This window comes from Natator depressus, chromosome 9 (assembly GCF_965152275.1).
Source record: "Natator depressus isolate rNatDep1 chromosome 9, rNatDep2.hap1, whole genome shotgun sequence".
In the NCBI taxonomy this organism is placed as follows: Eukaryota; Metazoa; Chordata; order Testudines; family Cheloniidae; genus Natator; species Natator depressus.
Window position 1 is genome coordinate 21,556,925 of NC_134242.1, and position 27,964 is coordinate 21,584,888.

At 37.7% G+C, this 27,964-nt stretch overlaps 1 protein-coding gene and 1 non-coding gene across 3 annotated transcripts in view; both read left to right on the top strand.

Annotated features, from left to right (window-relative positions):
• Window positions 1–27,964, top strand: part of KPNA4 (karyopherin subunit alpha 4) — a 59,196-nt gene that overhangs the window by 9,593 nt on the left and 21,639 nt on the right. The window contains exons 2-14 of one of the 2 annotated variants that reach the window (XM_074963652.1): window positions 3,397–3,441; window positions 6,350–6,439; window positions 6,531–6,560; window positions 6,647–6,699; window positions 10,496–10,591; window positions 10,783–10,868; window positions 16,149–16,235; window positions 18,014–18,183; window positions 18,269–18,313; window positions 18,710–18,841; window positions 19,124–19,252; window positions 24,924–25,028; window positions 26,904–26,975. In XM_074963652.1, the coding sequence (XP_074819753.1) occupies window positions 3,397–3,441; window positions 6,350–6,439; window positions 6,531–6,560; window positions 6,647–6,699; window positions 10,496–10,591; window positions 10,783–10,868; window positions 16,149–16,235; window positions 18,014–18,183; window positions 18,269–18,313; window positions 18,710–18,841; window positions 19,124–19,252; window positions 24,924–25,028; window positions 26,904–26,975 (1,140 nt within the window). The remainder of the gene's footprint in view (window positions 1–3,396; window positions 3,442–6,349; window positions 6,440–6,530; window positions 6,561–6,646; window positions 6,700–10,495; window positions 10,592–10,782; window positions 10,869–16,148; window positions 16,236–18,013; window positions 18,184–18,268; window positions 18,314–18,709; window positions 18,842–19,123; window positions 19,253–24,923; window positions 25,029–26,903; window positions 26,976–27,964) is intronic. The other variant, XM_074963654.1, reaches the window with a different exon arrangement.
• On the top strand, window positions 22,860–23,211 carry LOC141994303 (small Cajal body-specific RNA 7). The gene has a single exon (XR_012641091.1).

Genomic DNA, 27,964 nt, shown 5'->3' on the forward strand with positions numbered 1-27,964 from the left:
CGTTCAATTCTCTCATTTAAAACAGTTCTCAGTTCTCCTTTTCTAATTCACCATAGAAACAAATTGTTAAGAAACAACTTGAGATCTCATTACAGAAAGAAACAAAAACTTATATGTTGTCATTTTTGCTAGATCTTATTAAAATTATATGTAATAGCTACAGTTAAATGACAGTCAACCTGAAATGAAGAGTTACAAGTATTTTCAAGTACTACATCAGCACCTAGATCATCCTGCCAATTTCTGTAATTTTACAATCACATTTTCTATTTTCAAATGTTTCTCTCCCTTGTGACTGTGTGAAAGATCCAAACAAACAAGGAATTGACTAATCAGGAAATGTGGTGAAACTGACTACACACAAAGTACTGATAAATGCTCAAGTAAACAAACTGAAAATAATTTCTCTAATCATTCTGTTATAGTAATTTTAGTTGTATTTGTAATATAACAGTAAACCATTTTCAAACAGATGTTTTTTCTAAGTTGAATATTTGTCAATGCCCTTTATTCTAAACTGTTCATGTGTGCAGTAACTTAATAATCAAACTTCTTAATAATCTCCTTCGCTAATATCTGTTTATGCACAAGTGTGTGAAATTTTGAATTTTTACTTTAAACGTCTGGAAAAATCTGACACATTCACAAATGCATATTGAATTATGCAGGCTCCTTTGAAGCCTTTGGATGCACTCCGGCTATGCCTGGTCTACAGGAGCCCTGGTCTCAGCTGAGTGTGTATCAGGACAGAACATTCTAATTCTGTCTGATAAATAGATCTATATTACAAAATTTGTTTTTCTTTTTAAAAATATCTATTTTTACTTTACTAAAATCTTGAAAAATCATTAAGTTTGCAAAGTGAAGCATTCTGGTCAGGAAAAGCTAATGATGAGGTTGCCTTTACAACCTTTGCTTTTACTTCTGTGTGTATACTCGTATTTTAATTACACAATCATCTGCCAATCTATATATTCAACAAGGCAGACATTCTGCAGATATAATAGTATCTGTATAGTGAAGGTGTACATAATAAACAACATAGAACAGTCCTTTAGATTGTTAAGTTTGGATCAGATTTTATTTGCCATTTCCACAATGTAAACTAGAAATAGATCCACTGAATTGATGGACTTACACAGCTGTGGAATCAGTAACAAAGTAGGTTTGGGCTCTCTGCACAGGCTGGACAATGTACAGTGAGCAAAGCAGGGATTAGTAGAAAGTTAAGTAGAATTTTTATTGTCTCATTCACGTGTACTATCCAAGGTATGTTCATAAGAATGGCCATACTGGGTCAGACCAAAGGTCCGTCCAGCCCAGTGTCTTGTCTACCGACAGTGGCCAATTCCAGATGCTCCAGAGGGAGTGAACCTAACAGGTAATGATCAAGTGATCTCTCTCCTGCCATCCATCTCCACCCTCTGACAAACAGAGGCTAGGGACACCATTCCTTACCTGTCCTGGCTAATAGTCATTAATGGACGTAACCTCCATGAATTTATCCAGTTCTCTTTTAAACCCTGTTATAGTCCTAGCCTTCACAACCTCCTCAGGCAAGGAGTTCCACAGGTTGACTGTGCACTGAGTGAAGAAGAACTTCCTTTTATTTGTTTTAAATCTGCTGCCCAGTAATTTCATTTAGTGGCCCCTAGTTCTTATATTATGGGAACAAGTAAATAACTTTTCCTTATTCACTTTCTCCATACCACTCATGATTTTATATACCTCTATCGTATCCCCTCTTAGTCTCCCTCTTTTCTAAGCTGAAAAGTCCTAGCCTCTTTACTCTCTCCTCATATGGGACCCGTTCCAAACCCCTAATCATTTTAGTTGCCCTTTTCTGAACCTTTTCTAATGCCAGTATATCTTTTTTGCGATGAGGGGACCACATCTATACACTGTATTCAAGATGTGGGCGTACCATGGATTTATGTAAGGACAATAAGATATTCTCCGTCTTATTCTCTATCTTTTTTTTTTTTTTAATGATTACTAACATCCCGTTTGCTTTTTTGACTGCTGCTGCATACTGCATGGACGTCTAGAAACTATCCACGATGACTCCAAGATCTTTTTCCTGATTAGTTGTAGCTAAATTGTTGAATTGTTAAAGGTGTTGAATTATAGTATCAATACTATAATTAAAATTGCATCATAATGCATATGCAAAAGAGGATAGTTAAAATTGTGCCAACAACCTCAACATTTGCATTTCCTGACATTTGAGTGATTCCATTTGCAACTTAAACTTTCAAATGTCTGTTATTTAATACCATTGGTAAATCAGAAAAGTGCCAAGCACGCCATTTTGTAATTATATAGAATTATTTATAAGTATTGTTCCTGAGAAATTACCTGGTGCTGTATTCATGGCATAACCAAAGAAATTACAGCTCAGGCCTGGCCTACTCCTAAAACATAGCTGTGTCACTTAGGGATATAAAAAGGTCACAGCCTTGAGATATGTAGTTAAGCTGTCCTAAGCCCTGGTATAAAAACTGCTAGGTCAATGGGAAGAATTCTTTCATTGACCTAGCTACCACCTCCTGTGGAGGTGGATTTACTGCAGCAATGGAAAAACCCCTTCCCTTACTGAAACAAATGTCTGCACTACAGTGCCACAATTATGCTTCTGTAGTGCTTGTAGTGTAGTCTCTGATTTATACAGAGCTATTTCCCTGTTACGTCAATCTTTTCGTCTCAAGAACTACTGTTAATCTTTAAGCACCCTCCAAGTACAGGTGAATAATTACAAGTGGTACACCAGTTTTCACTAGTGTAACTTAACATTGGACTAGTTGTATTAAAATATTTTAGTTTAACGCTAAAATAAACGTATTCTGAAAACCCAAACCCAGAAAGGGCTATACGGTTCTGTCTGGAAAATTGTGAAATTTTGTACAGAGCCTTTTAATTTATCATACTCTCTATTGGCATGTAATGATATTTATAAGAATGCGTTTTTATTGTTACCCTGTTTTCTGATGTAAGCAATGTATTCCCTTCACTTCTCTCCTCCTGCCCCCCTACATAATTTATTTCTTTGTTTCCATGTTGTACTTTCCTTGTTGGATAGTCCATTTATTAGTTTGTATTTTGGACAAATAGGATTGAGGAAATTTATGCAAGTGTTGAGCAAATATTTTACAGCAAAATAATGTTGTTGTATTAAGTAATAGAAAGAGAGAGAGAGCTGTATTTAATGCTAGTTTTATATTTCAAAATAAAATCCCATACTGATGAACTGAAAGTAGTTACTTGATCTCTATTTACATTAAAGAAGTCTTCTAAAAGTAAAATATTTAGAAAGCTGCTAAAACACGTTAAATCACATCACAATGACTTGGTCCAGATTGGGAGTATGCTGTAATTATTTTATCTTAAACTTTTCAGACAATGAGAAGACAACGAAATGAAGTTGTTGTGGAGTTAAGAAAGGTAAGATGGATTAGCTTTTTTACTAAATATAACTTTTATGTCTCAGGCATTTGAGTAGAAATTACAAAAGTTTTTTGTGTTTGAGGCAGACAATCATAGTGCTTACTTTTTTATAGGTTTCAGAGTAGCAGCGGTGTTAGTCTGTATTCGCAAAAAGAAAAGGAGTACTTGTGGCACCTTAGAGACTAACCAATTTATTTGAGCATAAGCTTTCGTGAGCTACAGCTCACTTCATCGGATGCAGTCTACTGAATGCATCCGATAAAGTGAGCTGTAGCTCACGAAAGCTTATGCTCAGATAAATTTGTTAGTCTCTGAGGTGCCACAAGTACTCCTTTTCTTTTTACTTTTTTATAGACCATTTAAAAGGATGTTGTCCAATTGTATTTGTCTTTTCAGGGTCTGTGTAGACACTCACATTTTTGGTGGGGAGGGAAGCTTCAAAGCAGATGCTACCAAGTCAGGAACTGAAAATGCACATTAGTTGTCTGTCTATAAATGAATGACTGTAACTTCATTTAAACTAGTTACACGAAGATCTTTAAGTCGAAACATCCCCTTGGATGTTGCCTCACTGATAACCAGTGCTTGCATTACCCTTTATTTGCTTCCTGTCTATAATAACACTAATCGCTGGGCTGTTCCCATTAGCTGCATCCCATCTACTGGGTTTCAGTGACATAGGCGAATTAATTTTGGTTTCTTCCTCACATGAAGAATTAGGGCTTTAAGGAATATTTCAATTTCTGTGTTGCTGAAACCATCCTCTATCAATACACACTGTGAATCCTGTCCTTACTCCTTGTTTTAGGATTTGGATAAGCTTTGGTCCTAATAATTCCCAAGAATGACAGTGGACTCCTTTTTTACTTGCAACTTACCAAGGATCATGGCTTCTCCTTATCACTTGCAAACAGATAATCAGGTCAAGCCTACTACATGCTTAGGGGAAGGGCAAAAAATCCTCAGGTGTCCATACTCCTCTATAGCGAGGAAAGATATTCCTGACATTAAATCAGCAGTCAACTGTAGCCCAAAACATACAGGGAGGCAAGAGTTAAAAGCTGTAGTCCTTCAACATATATTATTGCCAATTAAGTAAAATAAAATCGCCATAGGAGAGATGGCTGGGGTGACCTTTTAGTGATAGAAATGTGTACACTATTTTGTCTTCCCACTTGCCCCACGTGTTGGGGAGGAGACCAGTGGACTGAACTGGCAAGCATCACACCCATCGATCAGGGCTGTTAGAGAACCTAGAACTTGGACATGGTGAGGAAAGAAGGATGGCAACAAAATTGTCCTGTTGCAGTTGGCAGGTATTAAAAGATTAAAACTAGTATGAGCATCCCTACAATACGCTAATATATGATGGAGAAAAATTAGGAAAGCAGTCAGGTTTATTAAATATTTTTAGTGGATGAGATTTGAAACCATACATTGAAAAATACATTGTTTTTTTTATTCAAGAAGCTGCTGTGAAAATGCAGAATGTTTACACAGCATTGGGATAGTGGAATATGTTTGGAAAGTATGTTAACTTTCACTTAGACATCTTAAATTCATTTCCATGCTTAAGTCTTTTCAAGTGGAATACTAATTTGCCAAGCTTTGTTTTTTCAACATCTGAATCTGTATTTTCGGGCTGTCAAACCACATGATGCTCCATAGTAGTCATGGCATATTTTGAAATACCAGACTACTAATTTGTTTGCTCTGAAATCTGAACAGCATTTCCACAAAGATTTTGATGCTGGGGGGTGGGGGGAAGGAAGTCTTCAAATTCTCTTTCTGTGCCAGAGCAATAAGTGCCAAGTTGGGAACAAGAAAAAAAAAAGTGTTCAGTTTAGTATAATTTTAGATGAAGCAAAACGTGGGTGTAGAAGGTAAAACTCTGGATGTTGGGACTGAGGGAGTATAAGCCATTAGAGTGCTGAGGAAAGAAATCTTAGGACAAAAAGTATTACTTTTAAGGTTAACAGAAAATTGAATGCAGTGAATTTAGTGGTTTCAGTGATGAATATAGACAAATGAGTTGTATATAGGTCATGTCACATACAGTAAAATCTTATACAGCTGTAGCAATAATCAAGAGAAGGCCATCCTGTTCCTCGGGAAGGTATAAATCATGGGTGTGCAAACTTTTTGGCCCGAGGGCCACATCGAGGTGCGAAACTGTATGGAGGGCTGGATAGGGAAGGCTGTGCTCCCCAAACAACCTGGCCCCCTCCCCCTATTCGCCCCCTCCCACTGTCTGCCCCCCTGACTGTCTCCTTCAGAACCCCCAACCCGTCCAACCCCCGCCTGCTCCTTGTCCCCTGACTGCCCCCTCCTGGCACGCCCCCTAGGATCCCACCCCCATCCAACCCCCCCGTCCCCTGACTGCCCCGACCTATCCACACCCCCGCCCCCTGACAGGCCCCCCGGGACTACCACACCCTATCCAACCCTGACCACCCCAGAACCTCTGCCCCATCCAATCCCTCGCTCCCTGTCCCCTGACTGCTACCCGGGACCCCCTACCCAACCCCCCCACCACCGCGTGCGCCGCTGACCCCTTACCATGCTGCTCAGAGCGGCAGAAGCTTGCAGCCCTGCTGCCCGCGTGGCAGCATGACTGTGTGGGAGGGGGAACAGCTGGGGAGGGGCCGGGGGCGAGCCTCCTGGGCCAAGAGCTCAGGGGCCAGGCCGGATGTGACCCGCGGGCAGTAGTTTGCCCATCTCTGGCATAAATGGTGAGCACTCATCTTAGTCACATACTTCAATGCTTGGCTTGAATGTCTGAGCATTAATAGTACCAGTGAAATACTTCCTTTTACGTTGTGGGTAAAAGTAAGTCATCTCAGCTTCTGCGGGGGGGGGGGGGGAATAAAGCTACAAAACACAGCAAATTTATTTTTCTTTAAAGAACAAGAGAGATGAACATCTGTTAAAGAGAAGAAATGTACCCCATGAAGATATCTGTGAAGATTCAGATATAGATGGCGATTTCAGAGTGGTAAGAATTAACACTGTCTAAAGTTTATTTCTTAACTTTTTTTAAAAAGTGTATCTAACTGTTTTGGGTTTTTTTTCCTCCCCCCCCCCAGCAAAACACCTCATTGGAGGCAATAGTTCAGGTAAAAATATTTATTTTTCCCTGAACTTTTTTGGCTTAATGACAAATGTAAAATGGCTGAATTCTAAGTTATTGATTTTATTGTAGAATGCTTCAAGTGACAACCAGGGTATCCAGTTAAGTGCAGTGCAGGCTGCAAGGTAAGAGCACAGTATATTCAGCTTTACTGTTTCTACCCATGCTGCTTATATAGTGCTACTAAATTAAGAAAATCATGAATTCTTGCACTAGTTGATAGAATGGTGATGTCATCTATGGATCAAGTTCACCAAATATTACTGCTGTAATAACATCTTGTATGTAAACTTTGTTTATAAAAAACAAACTGACAGAATGTAGGTATTAAGGTTGAATTCTCTTAATAAATATTCATGTGAACTCTAGGATTTTAGTAAATGCCATACTCCTGACTTTCAAAATAAATTGAGTAAAGATCCTAATTGATTTCATATGTATAAATAGTCATGGAACACAGTTTCCCTTTAATTTAAATAAGTTGTCTGAGGTGTTTAAATCATCACAAGACTACCAGATTCCTAACAAGTTAGACTAATTGGCAAATACTTGAAGACACTTTAAGTCAGGGGTTCTCAAACTGGGGGTCGGGACCCCTCAGGAGGTTGCGAGGTTATTACATTGGGGTTCGCAAGCTGTCAGCCTCCACCCCAAACCCTGCTTTCCCTCCAGCATTTATAATGGTGTTAAATATATAAACAAGTGTTTTTAATTTTGTAAGTGGGGGTCGCACTCAGTGGCTTGCTATATGGAAGGAGTCACCAGGACAATAGTTTGAGAACGTCTGCTTTAAGTTAATGATACCTTTGAACCTCTTAACTAGTCAAGTAGCAGTTCTTGAGCTGTTTACTGTAAGGTCTTGTCTACATGAGAAAGTTGCACCAATTGAACTTGGTGTGATTTTTAAAACCTATTTAGTTAAACTGGTGCAAGGCTGTGTGGACACTTATTTCAGTTTAAACCAGATAAGGAATTTATTTGAAAAAAACTGAAACCTGACTGGTTTAAATGGAAATAAGAAAGTCCACATAGTCTTTTTCACTGATTAAATTGATTTAGAAACAATTTTAAGTTAACTGAGTGCAACTTTTGCATGTGGACAAGGCCTATAAGCAGAGGTCTTTTAATGTTAATATAAGGTGTGAAAGCTATTTAGTTGTTTCTCCTATACTGCTCTGCCACCATACACAGCATCTGAAGCTTGAGCAGAAGGGAGGACATCATCTACCTGTAATTTCCTGAAACACATGACTAGAGCACATGGCAAGGACAGAGCATTGTTTGAACAGAAGCAGTTACAAATAACTGGAGTTAACTGATTCTTGGAGCCAGGGTTATGAGCTGCCTGAGAGGACAGCAAATACATTTGTTGTAGTTTTTGAGTAAACCTAAACTGTGCAGTATTTTGCCATTAAAAGTGAATATTGGGGTGGGTTTTTTGTAGGAACTGAGGTATGTGTTGTAATTAATCCTAGGATAACTTATTAATATTTTGTCTGTACATCTACATCTCTCCTAAAAAGGAAGTTTTTCTTCTCAGTTGGCAGTATAAATATACACCTGCAATAACATCACGCAGCTTTTACAAACTTTAAATATTCAAAGCCCCTAACCGGATTGTATTAAGATACTTTCACTGTGCAGACTGTGCTTTACTTGCCAGTTTAAGGCAGTGGCCACTGGTAGTGTTCAGGACTGGAAGCCGCAGCAGTCAGTCACAGCTACTTTCTTGTCTATCATGTCCACTGTCCCCCTCCAGGGAGACAGTTCGGTGTGGGCTGGGGCAGGAGGAAAGGAATGTGCTTCTGATCTTCCCCCCCAACTTTGTTCTTCTGAACTAGTCCCACTTGGGCTCCCTACAGGCCTTCAGTCACCTCATGGATTTTGAAAAGGGAGGTTAAAGGAGTTAAAGTTCAAGTGGGTTTGTACTCCCTCCTTCCTAGCAGCATGTGCCTTTGTATTAGGCCTGTCGATTAATCGCAGTTAACTCACGTGATTAACTCCATAAAGTTAATCGCAGTTTTAGTTGCACTGTTAAACAATAGAATGCCAATTGAAATTTATTAAACATTTTGGATGTTTTTCTACATTTTCATATGTATTATGTTCTGTGTTGTAATTGAAATCAAAGTATACATTATTTTTTATTATAAATATGTGCACTATAAAAATGATAAATAGTATTTTTCAATTCACCTCATACAAGTACTGTAGTGCAATCTCTTTGTCATGAACGTGCAACTTACAAATGTAGGATTTTTTTTTGTTCTATAATTACAATCAAACAATGTAAAACTTCAGAGCCTACAAGTCCACTCAGTCCTACTTGTTCAGCCAATCGTGAAGACAAACAAGTTTGTTTACATTTACAGGAGATAATGCTGCCCTCTCCTTATTTACAGTGATACCAGAAAGGGAGAACAGGCATTTGCATTACACTTTTGTAGCCGGCATTGCAAGGTATTTACGTGCCAGATATGCTAAACATTCATATGCCCATTCATGCTTTGACCACCATGCCCGAGGACATACTTCCATGCTGATGACACTTGTTTAAAAAAAAAATGCATTAATTAAATTTGTGACTGAACTCCTTGAGGGAGAACTGTATGTCCCCTGCTCTGTGTTACCCGCATTCTGCCATGTTATAGCAGACTCGGATGATGACCCAGCACATGTTCATTTTAAGAACACTTTCGCTGCAGATTTGACAAAATGCAAGGAAGGCACCAATTTGAGATTTCTAAAGATAGCTATAAAACTTGACCCAAAGTTTTTGCAGAATCTGAAGTGCCTTTCAAAATCTGAGAGGGACGAGGTGTGGAGCGTGCTTTCAGAAGTCTTAAAAGAGCAACACTCCAATGCAGAAACTACAGAACCCAAACCACCAAAAAAGAAAATCAACTTTCTGCTGGTGGCATCTGACTCGGATCATGAGAATGAACATGAGTCGGTTCACACTGCTTTGGATTGTTATCGAGCAGAATCCGTTATCAGCATGGATGCATGTCCCCTGAAATGGTTGGTCGAAGCATGAAGGAACATATGAATCTTTAGGGCACCTGACACGTAAATATCTTGCAACGCCAGCTACAGCATGAGAATGCCTGTTCTGACTTTCAGGTGACATTGTAAACAAGAAGCGAGCAGCATTATGTCCTGCAAATGTAAACAAAGTTGTTTGAGCGATTGGGTGAACGAGAAGTAAGACTGTGTGGACTTGCAGGCTCTAAAATTTTACATTGTTTTATTTTGAATGTAGTTTTTTGTACATAATTCTACATTTATACGTTCAACTTTTATGATAAAGAGATTGCACTACAGTACTTGTATGAGGTGAATTGAAAAATACTATCTTTTGGGTTTTTTACAGTGCAAATACTCATAATCAAAAATAAATATGAAGTAAGCACTGTGCACTTTGTGTTCTGCGTTGTAATTGTAATCAATATATTTTAAAATGTAGAAAACATCCAAAAATATTAAAATAAATGGTATTAAATTTTTTTAATTGGGCGGTGCAGTTAATTTTTTTTTAGTAGTGTGACAGTCCTAATTCGTATCCCCCACACACTGACTCCTTAGTGAGGAAGAGGGAGGAAAGCATGTTCTGGCAGTCCTAACAAAGCAGCCAATACCTTGCCTCTTATCCTTTGCACCAGCTGGGAAGATAATGCTGGGGAGGGGCATGTGGATGACTGACTTACTCCTGTCACGGGTTTCCCATGATGACAAACCAGGTTTTCAACTCAACAGTCATACTCTTTAGAGTAGTAGCAGAAGAGGCGGTGGGATTGGCTGAAATAGTAGCTAAGTACACAACTTTTCAGCAGTGCTAAATTCACTTATTTTTAAAAAGCCCTATTTGACTGTAGGGGATTTGTCTGCAAATGTCGTATTTTCTCCTTTGTTTCTAAACAGGAAGCTTCTTTCCAGTGATCGCAATCCACCAATTGATGACTTAATAAAATCTGGAATACTACCTATTTTAGTGCACTGTCTTGAAAGAGATGACAAGTGAGTGTGTTACTTTTTTAAAAGCAAGTACTGGTAGGAAAAGTTAATTGTTTTGAGAAGACTTCATAGATATCCTTTGACAAAACAATTTGTGCAAGCATTTGCAAGTGTACATGTTATCCTACTGTATTAGATTCAGATAGAATATGTTTTGTATTACAGCAAAACTGACTTTACACTTTTATTTGTAGTCCTTCTTTACAGTTTGAAGCTGCATGGGCTTTGACAAACATTGCATCTGGAACCTCTGAACAAACGCAGGCTGTAGTTCAATCTAGTAAGTTGATCAATTTGATGATAATGCATTTCTTGTGCACACTGTAATTTCTTCTTCAAAAATATGAGGATCAAGTGATGATTTAATAAGGACCTATACCCCATCTCTCTTCCTCAAGTGTTCACCAATCTACACTACATAGGACTAGTACTTTCATATGATAGCCACAGGATGGTTGAAACTGAATTGTCAATCACAGGCACATCACTGAAGGACCTGCCTAGGAAGTCTCCTGCCAGAAATTCTACCCCTTCTCTGGCAAGCAGCATCAGTTGAAGCACAGATCTGCTTTTGTTCTTCATTTTCTCAGATTTTAAATTCATTTGGTTTTCCTGATGGTGAGTAATCTCTTGTGGGAACTCACACTATTTTAGCAGAGTTAATATCTGCTGGTTTTCCAGTTTTCAGACACTGTTTTTTAACTTTTCTTCACAATTAGGAGGGATTTCCTACCTAATTTTGAAGGAGGAGGAAAAGATACAGTCCAAGTCCAGAGAGTGCCTCCTCGGGAATTTACTTCCAAGATTACACTCAAGATAAAATGGTGTCCATATGTTCGGGAATCTGAAGTTAGGAAAGAATTTTTGTACTTGCAACCCATGTTGCCAGATGAAACAGAAAATTGTTTTATGGTTCTGTGCCTGACATATTTCTTTTAAATCTACTTGAACGTCAACTTGGGAGATCAGGGCACAGTAGAACTTCTCTAGTATTGAATTTGGCAAATAAAATAGTTGTGCTTCTTGAGATCTGAATATAGAATCACTGCCATGTTCAAGCAAGTTTCTGTAGTTGAATCAAATTCACTTCCTATTCTCTTCCAATTCCTCATGGTTCTGCTATTGTAAATAAGGAAAAGGTTGTTATAAACAGACAAGGAAAAAAATGAAGTCCACACAACTAAAAACCAGAACAGGAAGTATCAAAATATTATTGAAATCCAAAGACAATGTGATCAAATTTTCACATACTGCACTATAAACTGTCAATGCTGGAGATGCTGAATTGCCAACAGTGAAAGGGCGGGGGAAACTTTTCCACTCAAGAAATTTAATGTGTGAAAACCGCACATTTAAAAACTGTTTTCTTATTCTTAAATATTTAATCAAAATGTAGAATTGACTCAGTGTGGCAGTGGTTTTCAAACTGGGGTACACATGGGCTCTTGTGAGGGGGTAATAGCTCTATTATGACCCTACGTCAGATGGGGGTATCCTAGAAGACTGGGGTCAGAAGAGACCTCAGGAGGTACTCTAGTCCAACCCCCTGCTCAAAGCAGGATCAGTCCCAACTCAAGGGTTCTCAAACTCGGGGTTGTGATCACTCGGGGTGACAGGGTTATTACTTGGGGATCGTGGGCTGTCAGCCTCCACCCCAAACCGCCCTTCGCCTCCAGCGTTTATAATAGAGTTAACTATACAAAAAAGTGCTTTTTAATTTATAAGGGAGGGTTGCACTCAGAGGCTTACTATGTGAAAGGGTTCACCAGGGCTGTCCGTAGGGAGGTGCGCGGGCCTCGGGCGGAAGTGATGATTCCATCACTTCCAGGACCCACTGCACCAGGTAGGGGAATCAGTGCTTACCCAAACAGCCAGGCATGGCTCCGCCCCGGGCCCTGCTTTGGCAATGCCGCTGGGCTCCAGGGGCCTTGGGCCACACTGCCTGTCTTGCTGGGGCCCAAGCCAGCAGTTCACGCACTGCCCATGTGCGCTGGCCCACGGGGCCCAGAGTGGTCACCCTATTCACTGTACCCTAAGGACAGCTTTGGGGGTCACCAATACAGAAGATAGAGAGGCACTGGAATACATTATTTGGAAATGGGTATGCAGCCTAAAAAGTTTTAAAACCACTGCAATAAGGGAAAGTACTGTGCTAAAACTGTATCTGGTTTGAGTGATGAGATTAATATGTTAGCCTGATGACTAGGTTGACACAGGCATAGGTATTCTAATTTAATCTTTTATTTGCTTTATCTTTGATACGAGAAATAAAATGCTTCTTATTTATTGTGATAAATCTGTGACCACTTGACAATAACATAATCTGTTAACTGTTGGAGTTGCTTTTAAAATACAAAGTTAAAATGGATTTTATTTAAAGTTTTTTGGGTTTTTTGGTTTTTTTTTTTTAATATGAATTTTGGATTGAAATTTAGAGCCACCTTCTTGGTCTGGGAAGCTGAGAGGTAACAAAAAGCAGAGAAAACACTGGAGGGCAAAAAAGATCTTTCCATAGAAGTAATAGATTAATCCTGAATATCAAACTTTGATCAAATAACTACATGAGCAAATCCAAGGCAAATATTTCACAGAATTAACCAGTGTAAAGATCACAGATCTTTTAAAAAAAAAAAAATTTACTTTAAGTCTTCAGTTCTTCATCTGAGAGAGTTTGTGTCTAATCAGAGAATGAATCTGTGTTGTGAAACTGCAGTTGGTTACAAAATTAATTATCCTTCTCTCTTGGGGCATTGTCAAAGGCCACTGAAATCAATGTAGGATCCTATTGAATTCAAAGGAGTTGGATTGAGCTGTCAAAGAGCAGGTGTTTTCTCTAATAGTGATATCCTCCTCTCCCAATACACTTGCAGCAATCTAAATTGTATCTAGGTTCGGTTTTGCATGTTACATAATGATGCATTAGAATTAGGACTGTCGATGAATCGCAGTTAACTCACGTGATGAACTCAAAAAGATTAATCGTGATTAAAAAAATTAAGTGCAATTAATCGCACTATTAAACATTAGCATACCAATTAAAATTTATTAAATATTTTTGGGTATTTTTCTACATTTTGAAATATATTGATTTCTATTCCCACACAGAATACAAAGTGTACAGTGCTCACTTTGTATTATTATTTTTATTACAAATGTTTGTAAAAATGATAAAAGAAATAGTATTTTTCAGTTCACCTCATACAAGTATTGTAGTGCAATCTCTTTATCGTGAAAGTATCGTAACTTACAAATGTAGATGTTTTGTTTTTGAATGCAGTTATGTAACAAAACAAAACAAAAGTAAAACTTTAGAGCCTACGAGTCCACTCAGTTCTACTTCTTGTTCAGCCAATTGCTAAGACAAGTGTGTTTACATTTCCAGGAGATAATGCTGCCTGCTTTTTATTTACAATGCAGTTTTTTTACATAACTCTGCATTAGTAAGTTCAGTTTTAATGATAGAGATTGCACTACAGTACTTGTATTAAGTGAATTGAAAAATACTATTTTTGTTTTTTACAATTCAAAAATAAAGTGAGCACTGTGTACTTTGTATTCTGTGTTGTAATTGAAATCAGTATATTTGCAAATGTGTAAACAACCCAAAAATATTTAAATCAGTGGTATTCTGTTATTATTTAACAGTGCTGGTGAATCTTGCCCATATGCTCAGGGTTTAGCTGATCGCCATATTTGGGGTCGGGAAGGAATTTTCCTCCATGGCAGATTGGAAGAGGCCCTGGAGGTTTTTCGCCTTCCTCTGTAGCATGGGGCACGTGTCGCTTGCTGGAGGATTCTCTGCTCCTTGAAGTCTTTAAACCATGATTTGAGGACTTCAATAGCTCAGACATAGGTGAGATGTTTTTCGCAGGAGTGGATGGGTGAAATTCTGTGGCCTGCATTGTGCAGGAGGTCAGACTAGATGATCATAATGGTCCCTTCTGACCTTAGTATCTATGAATCTAATCGAGATTAATTTTTTCAATTGCTTGACAGCCCTAATTAGAATTATTTTTATTTCTGCTGTATTAAAGCTAACTTTTCAATGGATCAAAAGCCAGGATTGAGTCTGGCAGTTCGGATTTTTCTACTGATGGACTTAGATTAGAAACAATGTTAACACACCTAGTTCTGTTGAAGTACTCCTTACTCAAACATTATGGAAGTATGGGTACTCTCTTGTAATGGTTTATTTGAATGAAGAAGATGGCCTATTAGCATCTCTCAAAAACTGCCAGTCGTTGTAATTACTGGGGGTATTTTTCCTATTATTACACTAGCTTTGTAAATCCTCTTGTTTAATATTGAATAAGGTCAGTGGCTAATAAACATGTTTTAAGAATTAAACTGACATTTGACCCGTTGTGTCAGGAGGGACAGCGGTGTGGTGTCTGCTTAGAAAACTAACAGTTTGACTATAAAATCAAATTATAAATGAAACCTTCTCCTATATCCCCCCAAATTAATCGAAATTCACTAAAGTCCTACATCCAGTGAATTGGGGACCAAATAGTTAAAGTAAACAGGTCCTTCAACGTTAACGAGTATTGAGTCCTTCCTCCTGACCACGCTTCTTCAGGAGGTGTTGCACAAGTACCTTAGCTTTTGGGGTGTAAGAGTAGGAGTTAAGAGCATCTTCCAGATAATATCACAATGTTAAATGTTGACTCAGCAGTGACTGTGCTTGGGAGCTGGCCCCTGCTCCTATTGTTTCCATATATGAGGCTGGGATGTAAGTATCTTATTCTTGGTGAGTGATTTTTGTTAAATCCATTGCTTACAGATCAATTTACTGTTTTTGCCAGTCATTCATTGACAGTATTTGAAACATCAGAATCTCTTTTGTGGTAATCAGCTGGATTGCCCCTTTATCTAAAATTTTCAAGAGCCAGGAAGAGAAGACAGGATATATAGGTGGCAGCTTATGTTGCTGTACAAATACTTGGATAAGAATTTTCAAGATTTTGCTCATTAAAAGTTCCTAACTAAAACTTCTATTAATAACCAGTGATGGAAAAAAAATGTAGAAAATATATAACCAATTAATGATGTTTATTGACTTTTTTTTCAAATTAACTACTTGTGCTTGTTGGATTGATATTAAACTGTTGAAATTCCATTTCAGACAGCTCTAGTGATAACTACGTAGATAAAACAGTTCAACATTAATATTGAAATTCAGTGGTAATTAGTAGAACTAAATATGGAATTTCAACATTAACCATTTATTAAGAATAATTACTTAGAATTTAAACTTGTCGTACAAAGTTATATAAAAATAACTACCTTAAATCTTTTGTTCTCATTATATTGGTCTGAAGTGCAGACCCTTCTGTGAAAGAATGGTATGAAAGGAAAAGTTGTGTTATGATCTATGTTTATATTTGAACATCATCTGGAAAAAGAGTGAAGTCTTATTAACCAGAATAAGCACACAGCCGGAGAAAATCTTCACATCATGGGGTAATGGAATGTCAATTTTTAACTTAAGAGCGAGCTATAATGAGCACATCGCTTTGGAACTAAGACTTTTTGAGTAACAGAATGCTTTATTTTTCAGATGCTGTGCCACTTTTTCTGAGGCTGCTGCATTCACCCCATCAAAATGTGTGTGAGCAAGCAGTATGGGCTTTAGGCAATATCATAGGTTTGTGTTACTCTTAATATAAAAATTCAAAAGTTTCTTTTCAAATCAAATTAATAAATCAATTTGGATTCTGTTTATTTTTTTAATAATTAGAAGTATGCTTAACTATAAGAGCAATGGGATTGGCTCAGATACATGGAGCTAATTTCCCTCAAAATGCTCTTTGCTTAACTCTGTCTGCTTTCTCTCTTGCCCCTCCTCTAACACATACATCTTTCAGTCCAGGTACAAGAAAAGGAAAGAATGTCTGGCAAACAAATCACATGCATAATGTTATAATGAAAAACAACTTAAAACAGTTTTCATTATAAAGGCTCTGGATCGCAATCAGAGCTCGCACTTCAGTCACCAGAGCTTTCATAGTACTTAATCTTTCTGGCCAAGCTTTTGGCTAACCTAAAACTTTTGTTTGTCTCTTCTTGATTATTGGTGTAAGTGATATACCACAGAGAGATTCAAATATCATAGTGGTGAGTGTAGTCTAAAAATGTCAGCCCCACCATGTCTTAAATTACTGAAATGCAGTGGGTTTAGGTATTGCTTAGTTTGTGACAATAAGCTAAGCCCTGGTCTACACTGGGGCGGGGGGATCGATCTAAGTTACGCAAGGTCAGCTACGTGAATAAAGTAGCTGAAGTCGACGTACTTAAATTGACTTCCCGTAGTGTCTTCACCGCGGTGAGTCGACTGCTGACGATCTCCCGTCGACTCCGCCTCTCGCGGAGCCGGAGTACAGGAGTTGATGGGAGAGCGCTCGGGGATCGATCGCTGCCTGCCGATCCGGCGGGTAGTGAAGACATACCCTAAGTTTTCAAAAACTCTGATTCTAGTTTTTCTTAAAAGATTAGTACAGTACTGTTACTTGGACCTGGGAGGGATGATGTTCCTTTTCTGTTAACAATACAGCTTGGATATGACAATGCTGAGGACCATATAAGTATCTAGGTGGATGCAATACACCTCAAACTGTGGGTATAGCATAGTAAACTGAAAATGTTCTACTCAGTTTCAAGCAATATGGAACTTGTCACAGAGCATTTTGTCTGGATCAGTAACCTGTTATGATTGATGGGTTTCTATTATACCTTGTCCTCATGGTCGTTAATTGCTATCTTTTTCATTTGTTTTTAATCATGGATAACTACCTCTTCAGAATTCAGCAAATCACTTTTTGCTAGCACAAAGTATATTTAATGTGATGTGAATCAAAAAGGGGAGCAGTTCTTTACTGCATGTTGAATGAGGTGTTTCTTGTACAGTCAGTTGGCAAGTCACATTTTGACTAATGGTGTCTATTGCATCCAAAGGTTTAAACAATTTTACATAGATATTAATAGTGAAGGATTTAAGTTTACAAAAATGAAGACATACTGGAAAGCTAATTTTGTCACTTGCCGGGATGTTGAATATTCGGTGTGCTATTCTCTGCGTTGCCAAAATAAAGTATATAAAGAAGTTACTCATAGTTTCTCGACTACCTTCTACTCAGATTACTGAACAATTTAATAATGCTAAACAGTGGGTATTGGGGAAACAGTCTGTCCTGAGAAGTTTTTCCTTTTGTGGGTGTGTAGAAATCAATGTTATACCTCTGGTTCCAGATTTGCAGCTGACCTGAGGCCCAACCTCATGCCCAAATTGTGCTTGAAAACTGGAAGAATAGCCCTTGGGTCATCTAACAACTAGGCCCTTGGTAATTTAACATGGGAACGTGGTTCTACAACACCATCCCTTGTAAATAGTTTTTACCTTCGTAAAACGATTTAATGTTTACACAGGTGATGGACCCCAGTGTCGAGATTATGTTATTAGTCTTGGAGTGGTGAAACCTCTGCTGTCCTTCATCAGTCCATCTATTCCCATAACATTCTTAAGGAATGTTACTTGGGTCATGGTCAACTTATGCCGTCACAAAGACCCACCTCCGCCGATGGAAACCATTCAGGAGGTGAACTGAATTATTCATTTATAAATTAAATAAGTTAAATTGTTGAATATTTCTATTTAATATTAACACTCTGTCTCCCCTCCAGATCCTTCCAGCCCTCTGTGTTTTAATTCACCACACAGATGTAAATGTGAGTAAAAACATTTTCCACAAATTATTTTGTGACCAAGTCATGGACTGGTCACGGGCCGTGAATTTTTGTTTACTGCCTGTGACTTGTCTATGACTTACTAAAAATACCTGTGACTAAAAGATAACCTTATCCATAAGTACATACGAATGAATAATTTTTTTTATTTATTTTATTTTTGGTTTGGGGATCAAACTGAAAAATCAGAAGGAAAAAATGAGTTTGGATTGAACCAAAACTGGATTTTTTTTCAAGTTTTTTTTCTCCAAAAACCTTAACTTTAAATATAATAGTCTTATAACTTAGATCTTGGCACATCTTCTTTAGATCTTTCTCTCTTTATGGGTTTGACACTGTATTTTGTTTGTTTGTTTGTTTGTTTGTTTTTAATGTTAGATATTGGTAGATACAGTCTGGGCCCTCTCCTACCTAACGGATGCTGGCAATGAACAGATCCAGATGGTGATAGACTCTGGAATAGTCCCTCATTTGGTTCCCCTTCTCAGCCACCAAGAAGTTAAAGTGCAAGTAAGTTTAGATAGCTATATATTAATTTATTTCAAAATATATTAATATACAATACTGAAGTGGCTTACTTTTTAAATTGTTTAGTTATCACGATGATTGATTAAAGGTTTATCAGCAAACATTTATTTGCAAAATACTTAGGTTATCAAAATGTCAGTTATCTGCTTTGTGGTAACATTTGAATGAAATAATATTTTGCTCTGTTCACTGTTTTCGTGCTTAACTTACAGATAAAATATTGTTCTAAATGTTCAAGTCTTTAAATACAGTGTGTTGTTTCAGACTGCTGCACTCAGAGCTGTAGGCAACATTGTTACTGGTACTGATGAACAGACACAAGTAGTTCTGAATTGTGAAGCTCTTTCACACTTCCCAGCACTGCTGACACATCCCAAAGAAAAAATTAATAAGGTATGTAAATAAGTTTTGGGTGTGAAATTTACCCACAGGAATAGATGTTATTTATTTGCCCTGTATTGTAAATATTACTGACCAAATGTCAGTATGACACTGTTTTCCCCAAATACTATAACCTGATAATACATCTTTGTTGCAATACCAGTTTCTTGCCGACAAGTCTTGATCTTGCTATATTTTCCTTTACTTATTTAAATTAAACCATTAGTATCCTAAAAGAATCTGAGGAACTGCATAGATACCTTACCAAATATAGTAATTTGTTGTAATAACTTCATCAATATCTGGGCATTCCAGAATGTGTTTTAAACCAGTATTCATCAATCCATAATCCCAGCAGTGAGTTGAAATTTGTATGAAATTTGATCTTTATTTTGTGCTGCGAGGTTGGCGATTTCCCAGGGAAAACTAATTTAGGTCAGGGCACTGGTAAATACTGGCTTAAACCTGGTTTAAACTGGGAAGAATAATTGCATCGGTGTTCAGCAAGCATAGAACAGAACTTTTCAGACTTTGGGTATATCATTCAAAACTGAGGAATAAGAACATAAGAATGTCCCTACTGGGTCAGACCAAAGGACCATCTAGTCCAGTATCCTGTCTTCCGACAGTGGTCAGTGTCAGGTGCCCCAGAGGCAATGAACAGAACAAGTAGTCATCAGGTGATCCATCCCCTGTCGCTCATTCCTAGCTTCTGACAAACAGAGGCTAGGGACACCATTCCTGCCCATCCTGGCTAATAGCCATTGATGGACCTATCCTCCATGAATTTATCTAGTTCTTTTTTTGAACCCTGTTATGGTCTTGGCCTTCACAAGGAGTGAAGGAGTTTCACAGGTTGACTGTGCATTGTATGAAGAAATACTTCCTTTTATTTGTTTTGAACCTGCTGCCTATTAATTTCATTTGGTGACCCCTAGTACTTGTGTTATGAGGAGTAAACAAAATTTCCTTATCTACTTTCTCTACGCCAGTCATGATTTTATGGTCCTCGATCATATCTCCCCTTAGCTGTCTCTTTTCCAAGCTGAAAAGTCCCAGTCTTATTAATCTCTCCTCATACGGAAGCCGTTCAATACCCCTAATCATTTTTGTTGCCCTTTTCTGAATCTTTTCCAATTCCAATATCTTTCTTTTTTGAGATGAGGCGACCACATCTGCACATGGTATTCAAGATGTGGGCGTACCATGGATTTATATAGCAGCAACATGGTATTTTCTGTCCTATTATCTATCCCTTTCTTTAATTATTCCCAGCATTCTGTTCGCTTTTTTGACTGCCGCTGCACATTGAGTGGATGTTTTCAGAGACCTATCCACAATGACTCCAAGATCTATCTTGAGTGGTAACAGCTAATTTAGACCCCATCATTTTATATGTATAGTTGGGATTATGTTTTCCAATGTGCATTACTTTGCATTTATCAACATAAAATTTCATCTGCCGTTTTGTTGCCCAGTCACCCAGTTTTGAGAGAGCCTTTTTTAGCTCTTTGCAATCTGCCTGGTTCTTAACTGTCTTTAGTAATTTTGTATCATCTGCAGATTTTGCCACCTCACTGTTTACTCCTTTTTCCCAATCATGTATGAATATGTTGAATAGGACTAGTCCCAGAACAGACCCGTGGGGGACACCACTATTTACCTCTCTCCATTCTGAAAACTGACCATTTATACCTATCATTTGTTTCCTGTCTTTTAACCAGTTATCAATCCATGAAAGCACCTTCCCTCTTATCCCATGGCAGCTTACTTTGTGTGAGAGCCCTTGGTGAGGGACCTTGTCAAAGGCTTTCTGAAAATCTAAGTACACTATATCCACTGGATCCCCTTGGTCCACATGCTTGTTGACCCCCTCAAAGAATTCTAGTAGATTGGTGAGGCATGGTTTCCCTTTACTAAAACCATGTTGACTCTTCCTCAACAAATTATGTTAATCTATATGCCTGACAATATTCTTCTTTATTATAATTTCAACCAGTTTGCCCGGTACTGAAGTCAGGCTTACAGGCCTGTAGTTGCCAGGATCACCTCTGGGGCCTTTTTAAAAATTGGCATCACATTAGCTATCCTCCAGTCATCTGGTACAGAAGCTGATTTAAATTATAGGTTACAGACTACAGTTAGTAGTTCTGCAATTTCACATTTGAGTTCCTTCAGAACTCTTGGGTGAATACCATCTGGTCCTGGTGACTTATTCCTGTTTAATTTATCCATTTGTTCCAAAACCTCCTCTAATGATACCTCAATTTGGGACAGTCCCTCACATCCTTAGCCATGAAGACCGATGAAAAGAATTCATTTAGTTTCTCTGCAATGGCCTTATCGTCCTTGAATGCTCCTTTAGCACTCGATCGTCCAGTGGCCCCACTGGTTGTTTAGCAGGCTTCTTGCTTCTGATGTACTTTTAAAAAAAAAAAATTGTTTTTGCTATTACTTTGAGTCTTTGGCTAACTGTTCCTCTAATTCTTTTTTGGCCTTCCTAATTGTATTTTTACACTTCATTTGCCAGTGTTTATGCTCCTTTCTATTTTCCTCACTAGGATTTAACTTCCACTTTTTAAAGGATGCCTTTTTGCCTCTCACTGCATCTTTTACTTTGTTTAGCCACAGTGGCTCTTTCTTGGTTCTCTTACTATGTTTTTTAATTTGGGGTATACATTTAAGTTGAGCCTCTACTATGGTGTCTTTTAAAAGTTTCCGTGCAGTTTACAGAGATATCACTTTTGTCACTGTCCCCTTTAATTTGTGTTTAACTAATCTCCTCATTTGTGTGTAGTTCCCCTTTCTGAAATTAAATGCTACAGTGTTAGGCCGCTGAGGTGTTTTTCCTGCCACAGGGATATGAAATTTAATTATATTATCGTCATTATTACCAAGCGGTATAACTATATTCACCTCTTGGACCAGGTCCTGTGCTCCACTTAGTACTAAATCAAGTCCTATAGGCTTGGTCATCCACTACATCAAAGTTGGTCTTCTGCTACAAAATGTTACATGGCCAAATGGACCTGGACTGGTAGTCTATGCTTCTGATTGCTTGATGCTTTAATCCTATAACTCTGTATTACTGTTTTCATATAATCAATTTTTCTTTACATTCATTTATACAGCATTGGAAACTGAAATTAGTTCTGACATTTATAACATCCTTGAGAAAATACCAAACCAAAATGTATACAGATATTCTAGAGTTCAGTATTATAATTACATATTAGTAGTATTCCCACTGCAGTTTAATTTAGGGCTGGAGAAATAAATTAATCTACAAATCTACTGCCTTATGTAATCACAAATTACATATGTAACTAAAACTAAGCATAATGTGGTGTATATTAATGAAACAGTTTTTAAAGTAGTCCCAGTTTAAAGCATTTTCCAACAGTTTTTTTCCTGGGGTGGTAAAAATCATGATTTTACCTAGTAAAAACCACTCTGGTGAATACCATGTCATCCCTGTCTGTAAGCATTAGGCTTGTTTACCTATGAAATAAAGGGTCTTCTGTGTTTACATTAAAAACTAAAAACACCATAATGCTGTTTTGTTTGTTAATAAAAGTAACCTGAACTTGGAATACAGTTGATTAAGCTGACTCTCTCTTGGAAATTATGAAAAGTAATTGGATGTTTGTTCGAGTGGGGTGTGTGGGTGTGTGTGTGAGATTGGAAACATTCTAATTTAACACTTTATACTTTTGAATATTAATGTTTTATAATGTGTTTTTGAGGGAGAGAATGTACAAAGGCTACATGGGTGCACTGATAAAGTGCTGATTTCGAGTGCATTTGAGGCATGTTGAAATTTTGGGGAGGGGGTTTTCTTGGTTTGGTGTGGGTTTTTTTCAACATTTCCAGTGATTAGTGCCCAAAATAAGCTCACCAGCTGAATATAGACAGCCTAAAAATCTCTCTAACAGGTTCATTGACATAAATGATCCTGTGATTTGATCCAAGAGTTTAGCAGAATGTTAAGTCAGAAAATCTGTAAGTCACATTTACGCTGTTCCATGCTTTTAAGTTGAATAAACAGCTTCCAATGAAATTGTCACACCAAGACACATGAAATGAAGGGTTTATATAAAGTAACTGGTATAGCTGATGGGTAGCCAAGTTATCCAATTAACCATAATAATGATGGTAGTCCTCAGTTTAATGACTTATCTACAAAATTATTGCTTCTGCTGGACTAATAGTTATCTTGAATAAAATTGGTAAAATATTCTAACTTTAGGTGTCTTAGTGACTTAAATCTTGAAGCTGCATGAAAGTTTGAGCCTACATTGTAATTCTTGTGAAAGTCATCTGCAGTTATCTTTCTTATGGAGGGTTTTATGTGACTGTGTCTAACATAACTGTGACTATACCACATTGGGCACTCAGCTTCATGATCAATACCTTGGTTGGGTTGAGTGTTGCCATTCTTGCAGTTTATAACTTTCTTGTACATGATGTAAAGTGAAATCGCAGCTTATGAACTAAAGTGTCTGCATTTGTATGTGGGCCTGTTCTTGTTCATATTAAAGACAACAAATTTCTGCTAACTTCACTGGAAGTAGGAGGATAATCACCTCCCTATTCTATGCATTTTGGATCAAGTTTTCAGCTTGCCTGGCGGTAGTTGAAAAATCTTGTAAATTTAGTGAGAATCTTGTATTTTTTAATTAATATTGGCCTGCCTGTGTTGAATTTTATCCAAGTCTGCAGGTCTAGAATGCTCTGGTTTTTTTCAGTTGTTGGTTTGTAACTGTTAATCATGCACTGAGATCTAATATAGGTCTTGGGTAACTTTTAGCATTGATCTCAGCCTTGGGAAAACTTCACCCAGGCTGGGGTTGGTTTTTTTCTTTTTCTTTTCTTTTTTTTTTCTTTCTTTCTTTTCCTTTGGACAAAGAAAACATTAGTTTTGTTATCTTCCTGGTAGCGGTGAGCAAATACTAGAGGGCCTTAATCTTAATGTGCATTAAATCAGTAAATACACTTTTTCTGGATACTTCAGAACAGGGACAAGGAGGAACAGATCTTGCAGGGGCTAGGGAGAAAAGAGTGCCTTTGTCACTGTCTGTCGAGCGATGTTGATGTACAACTCCCTTTGGAACCCATCCAGCCTTCCGCTGAAAATAATGCTGCTATTATGAATGGACTTCCAGGATATGGAATGAACTGTGAGGGTTCATTGGTGTTGTGATATATTTGTAGGAAAAAAATACCAGTTAATCTACCAGGTTTAGAGAAGATGGCAATAATCCTGTTTGGTCTCCCATTGTAAAAATCACCTTTGTTGCCCTCTTTGCAGTGTTGTAGCCATGACGGTCCCAGGATATTAGGGTGGAGTGAGGTAATATCTTTTATTGGATCAACTTTTCTGTTTGTGAAGGAGATAAGAGACAGCCTGACAGTCTCACCAATCAAAATTGATCCAATAAATGATGTTACCCTTACCCACCTTGTCTCTAATTGGATTATTATGATTCTTAATGCAACTACATACAGAACTACACTATTTAAATCTTTAATTGTATTGACTGAGTTCTAAAGTATGTTTTCAGCTTTAATTTATGATTTTACTAGAACTGTAAATGCATGAAATCTTGTTGGAATGGAAATAAAATATTCAAATATTTCTTGTTTTTTTTTTTAAAAACGTATCTTTTTTTTCTTCCTGCAGGAAGCTGTATGGTTCCTATCTAACATCACTGCAGGAAACCAGCAGCAAGTTCAGGCGGTGATAGATGCAAACCTTGTTCCAATGATAATACACCTTTTAGATAAGGTGGGATAATAAATATTTAATTTTGTACTGTTAGCCCTGCTTTTTCCTCTTGCCGTTATTGAATTTCTGATGATTACCTAGACTTAAATCTGTTTTCTGTTTTAATTGGTTTGAGCTAAGAGTAAAAAGCAAATTTGCCTATATCACTAATTAAAGCGTAATACTTTAGTTAATGCAAGTCTAAATTTCCCTTCATATGTCAATGCTCCTCTAATCCATAGAGGAAAAGTAGTTTAGGGAAATGACCTTTTGAGAAATATCATCTTACTACTCTAAATCTCATTACATTCATTTTTAATAAAATAACTACAGCCATTCAGAAGTTATTGTGGCAAAATTCTACACTTCCTTGTAGAAAGAAGAGGTGGGAATGAGCCTATACTCAAATGTCTGAGGATTTCAGCAGACTTCATGAGAGTCAAGAATCAGTGTAATAATTTTTAGTAGAATACTTTTCAAGCATTCTGTTTAATCTTGAAGATTTTCTTTTGCCTTTTTTCTTTACTTGGAAACATTATAAGGAATTCTTCAGTGAGGACATTTGCAAGCCCAGTTGCTTAGGTTGCCATACTTACCTACTTCCAGCAGAGTAATCCTAAATTAATCACGGCCTGGAGCAGGAGGCCACAGAACAGATGATGTCCCATTTTAAATCTTTACCACTGTAATTTAACAAAAGTAGATATCTATAATAGAAATAACTATATATTTGTGGTAGTTGACTGCTAGCAGCTCTCCCTGCTATAGGTATGGAATTCCACATATATGTTCAGTCCTCTATCTTTGGTGGGGGAAAATCATAGCAGCTGTTAGCAGACATTCCAGGATGCTTTCACTTCCCATCACCATATCAGTCTCTAATTGCTGGAGAGAAGAGGCTTGCTACTGTTGTACCAAGGTTTAAATATGATGGTTGGGTATGTGTGTGGAATACCAAGTGCAGGGTCAGTTTTTATCTTGCTTAGTCTCTTTTTTATTTTATTTTTTCCTTACTTATTTTTAGTCTCCTGGTGACAGAAGACTAAGGGGATTAACCTCCTGGTTAACGGAGAGAATAGGAGGTTACAGCACAGGAGGACAAAATCACAAGTGGGAGGAATAAGGAGTGACAGGATCATCATGAGTCTCTTACTAGCAGCATGTAGTCTTACGAGCACAGATTTGTAGCTTAGTTACTACCAATATGTTATACATCCTGAGAACAGAATTCCATAAAGGAAGCATAATTTTCTATTAAATCTAGTTTTTTGGGGGGTGAAATTAATAAACAGACTGAGTAGGCTAAAAGCTCACTGAGACCAAATGCTGACTCTCAGCTTCTAAAACGATATGGCATATCAAAATTAACACAGTGCAATGTCTCTTCATTGCTATGTCTGTTACAGGCTGCTGGTATAGGATGGAAGGGGATAATGCTACTGTTACTTCTTTCTTCTTCCCATCGCTTCTGCAGTTCTCTGCTCTGGGTCTAAAGTATTTTCCCCTGTCTTGTAGCTGAAGGCTGTGCAAGTGGGACAGTGGCACATAGCTATGGTGGGTTGGATAGGAGGTAGAAGAATGAAGGTAGTATTGGGGAAAACAAACTCCTTCCTCTCCCTCACTAGATCCTAGCATTTTACAAGATTTTTCTGCCTTTCTTTTATTTTAACCTCAACCTAAACTAATGGGGACACAACCCGGAAGGCACATTATGGAATCCCTACCATTGGAGGTTTTTAAGAACAGGTTAGACAAACACCTGTCAGTAATAGTCTAGGTATATTTGGGGTCCTGGCTTGGCCTGGGGGGATGGGCTAGATGACTTCTCAAGGTCCCTTCCAGTGCTATTTTTCTGTGATTCCAAATAATGTACAGCCAACTATTATTGTATTTTAGGGTGATTTTGGTACTCAGAAAGAAGCTGCTTGGGCTATAAGCAACTTAACAATCAGTGGAAGAAAAGATCAAGTAAGTTAAATCTTTCTCCAAAATTAGTTTACTTCTTACCTTTTTCCCTCTTTGAGTGTATTTGACATGTTACAAGTGGGAGATTCAGTAATTTAAATTACCTGCCAAAATAAAGTCTCCTCAGACTCCTCCTTTCATTGATTTACGGTGATTAAGGGAAACAGATGTAAGAGCATGCTCTGGTTTCCATTTTTGGCCTGACCTAAGAATAGGAATATCAGTGGTGACTAATTTTGAGGGATTAAAATTAGTTGCATTGTACTGCAGTACACCTTAATATTTATCTGAATAATTGCACTCAGTCTCCATTAATATTCTTGAGCTGTAGGTACCTTTACTCTTGCTGGGAACAAAGAATACAAAAAATAAGCGTGAAAACCATTCAGGGATGGCTTTTTTTTCTAATGGTCCAACTTCTGTCACTGTCATTGAAATTACTGTGCCAACAGAGCATACCAGGTAAATTAGGTGGGAAGCAGTCTCCAAATTGGAATAATATCTGGACACAAAATATAGATTAAGTTTATGTCCTGCTTCAAAAAGATAAGGCTCAAACTTTTTTTTTGATGTTTGAATTGGAGTCTATCAAAATGCAACAGTCAATGCCTTTCATTGTGTAATCTAAATTTAATAGCATTTTACTTTGTGCAGCATAAAAATTCATATTTATTTTTTTATGATTTTTTAAAAATGTTCAATACTGAACTTCTAAAAGCACTGGTTTCTAGAACATTTCCTTCAAGTGCTTGTCTCTGTGTGAGTACGCATGCTTCCAGAGCTGGAGAATTTTGAAAGCAGTGTCCGTTGGTCCCCACATGTGCCCTGGTTCACCTCATGCTTCTGACCAAGGAGATAAGGGATTGGGCGGGGGGGGGGCAGACCAAGCGCCTCTCCAGTTCCTTCCCACTGCCACATATTTGGGTCAGAACCTTCCGTGTCTGAAGTTTCAGCTTTCTCCTTTCTGTGAATATATTTAGATACCTGTAAAT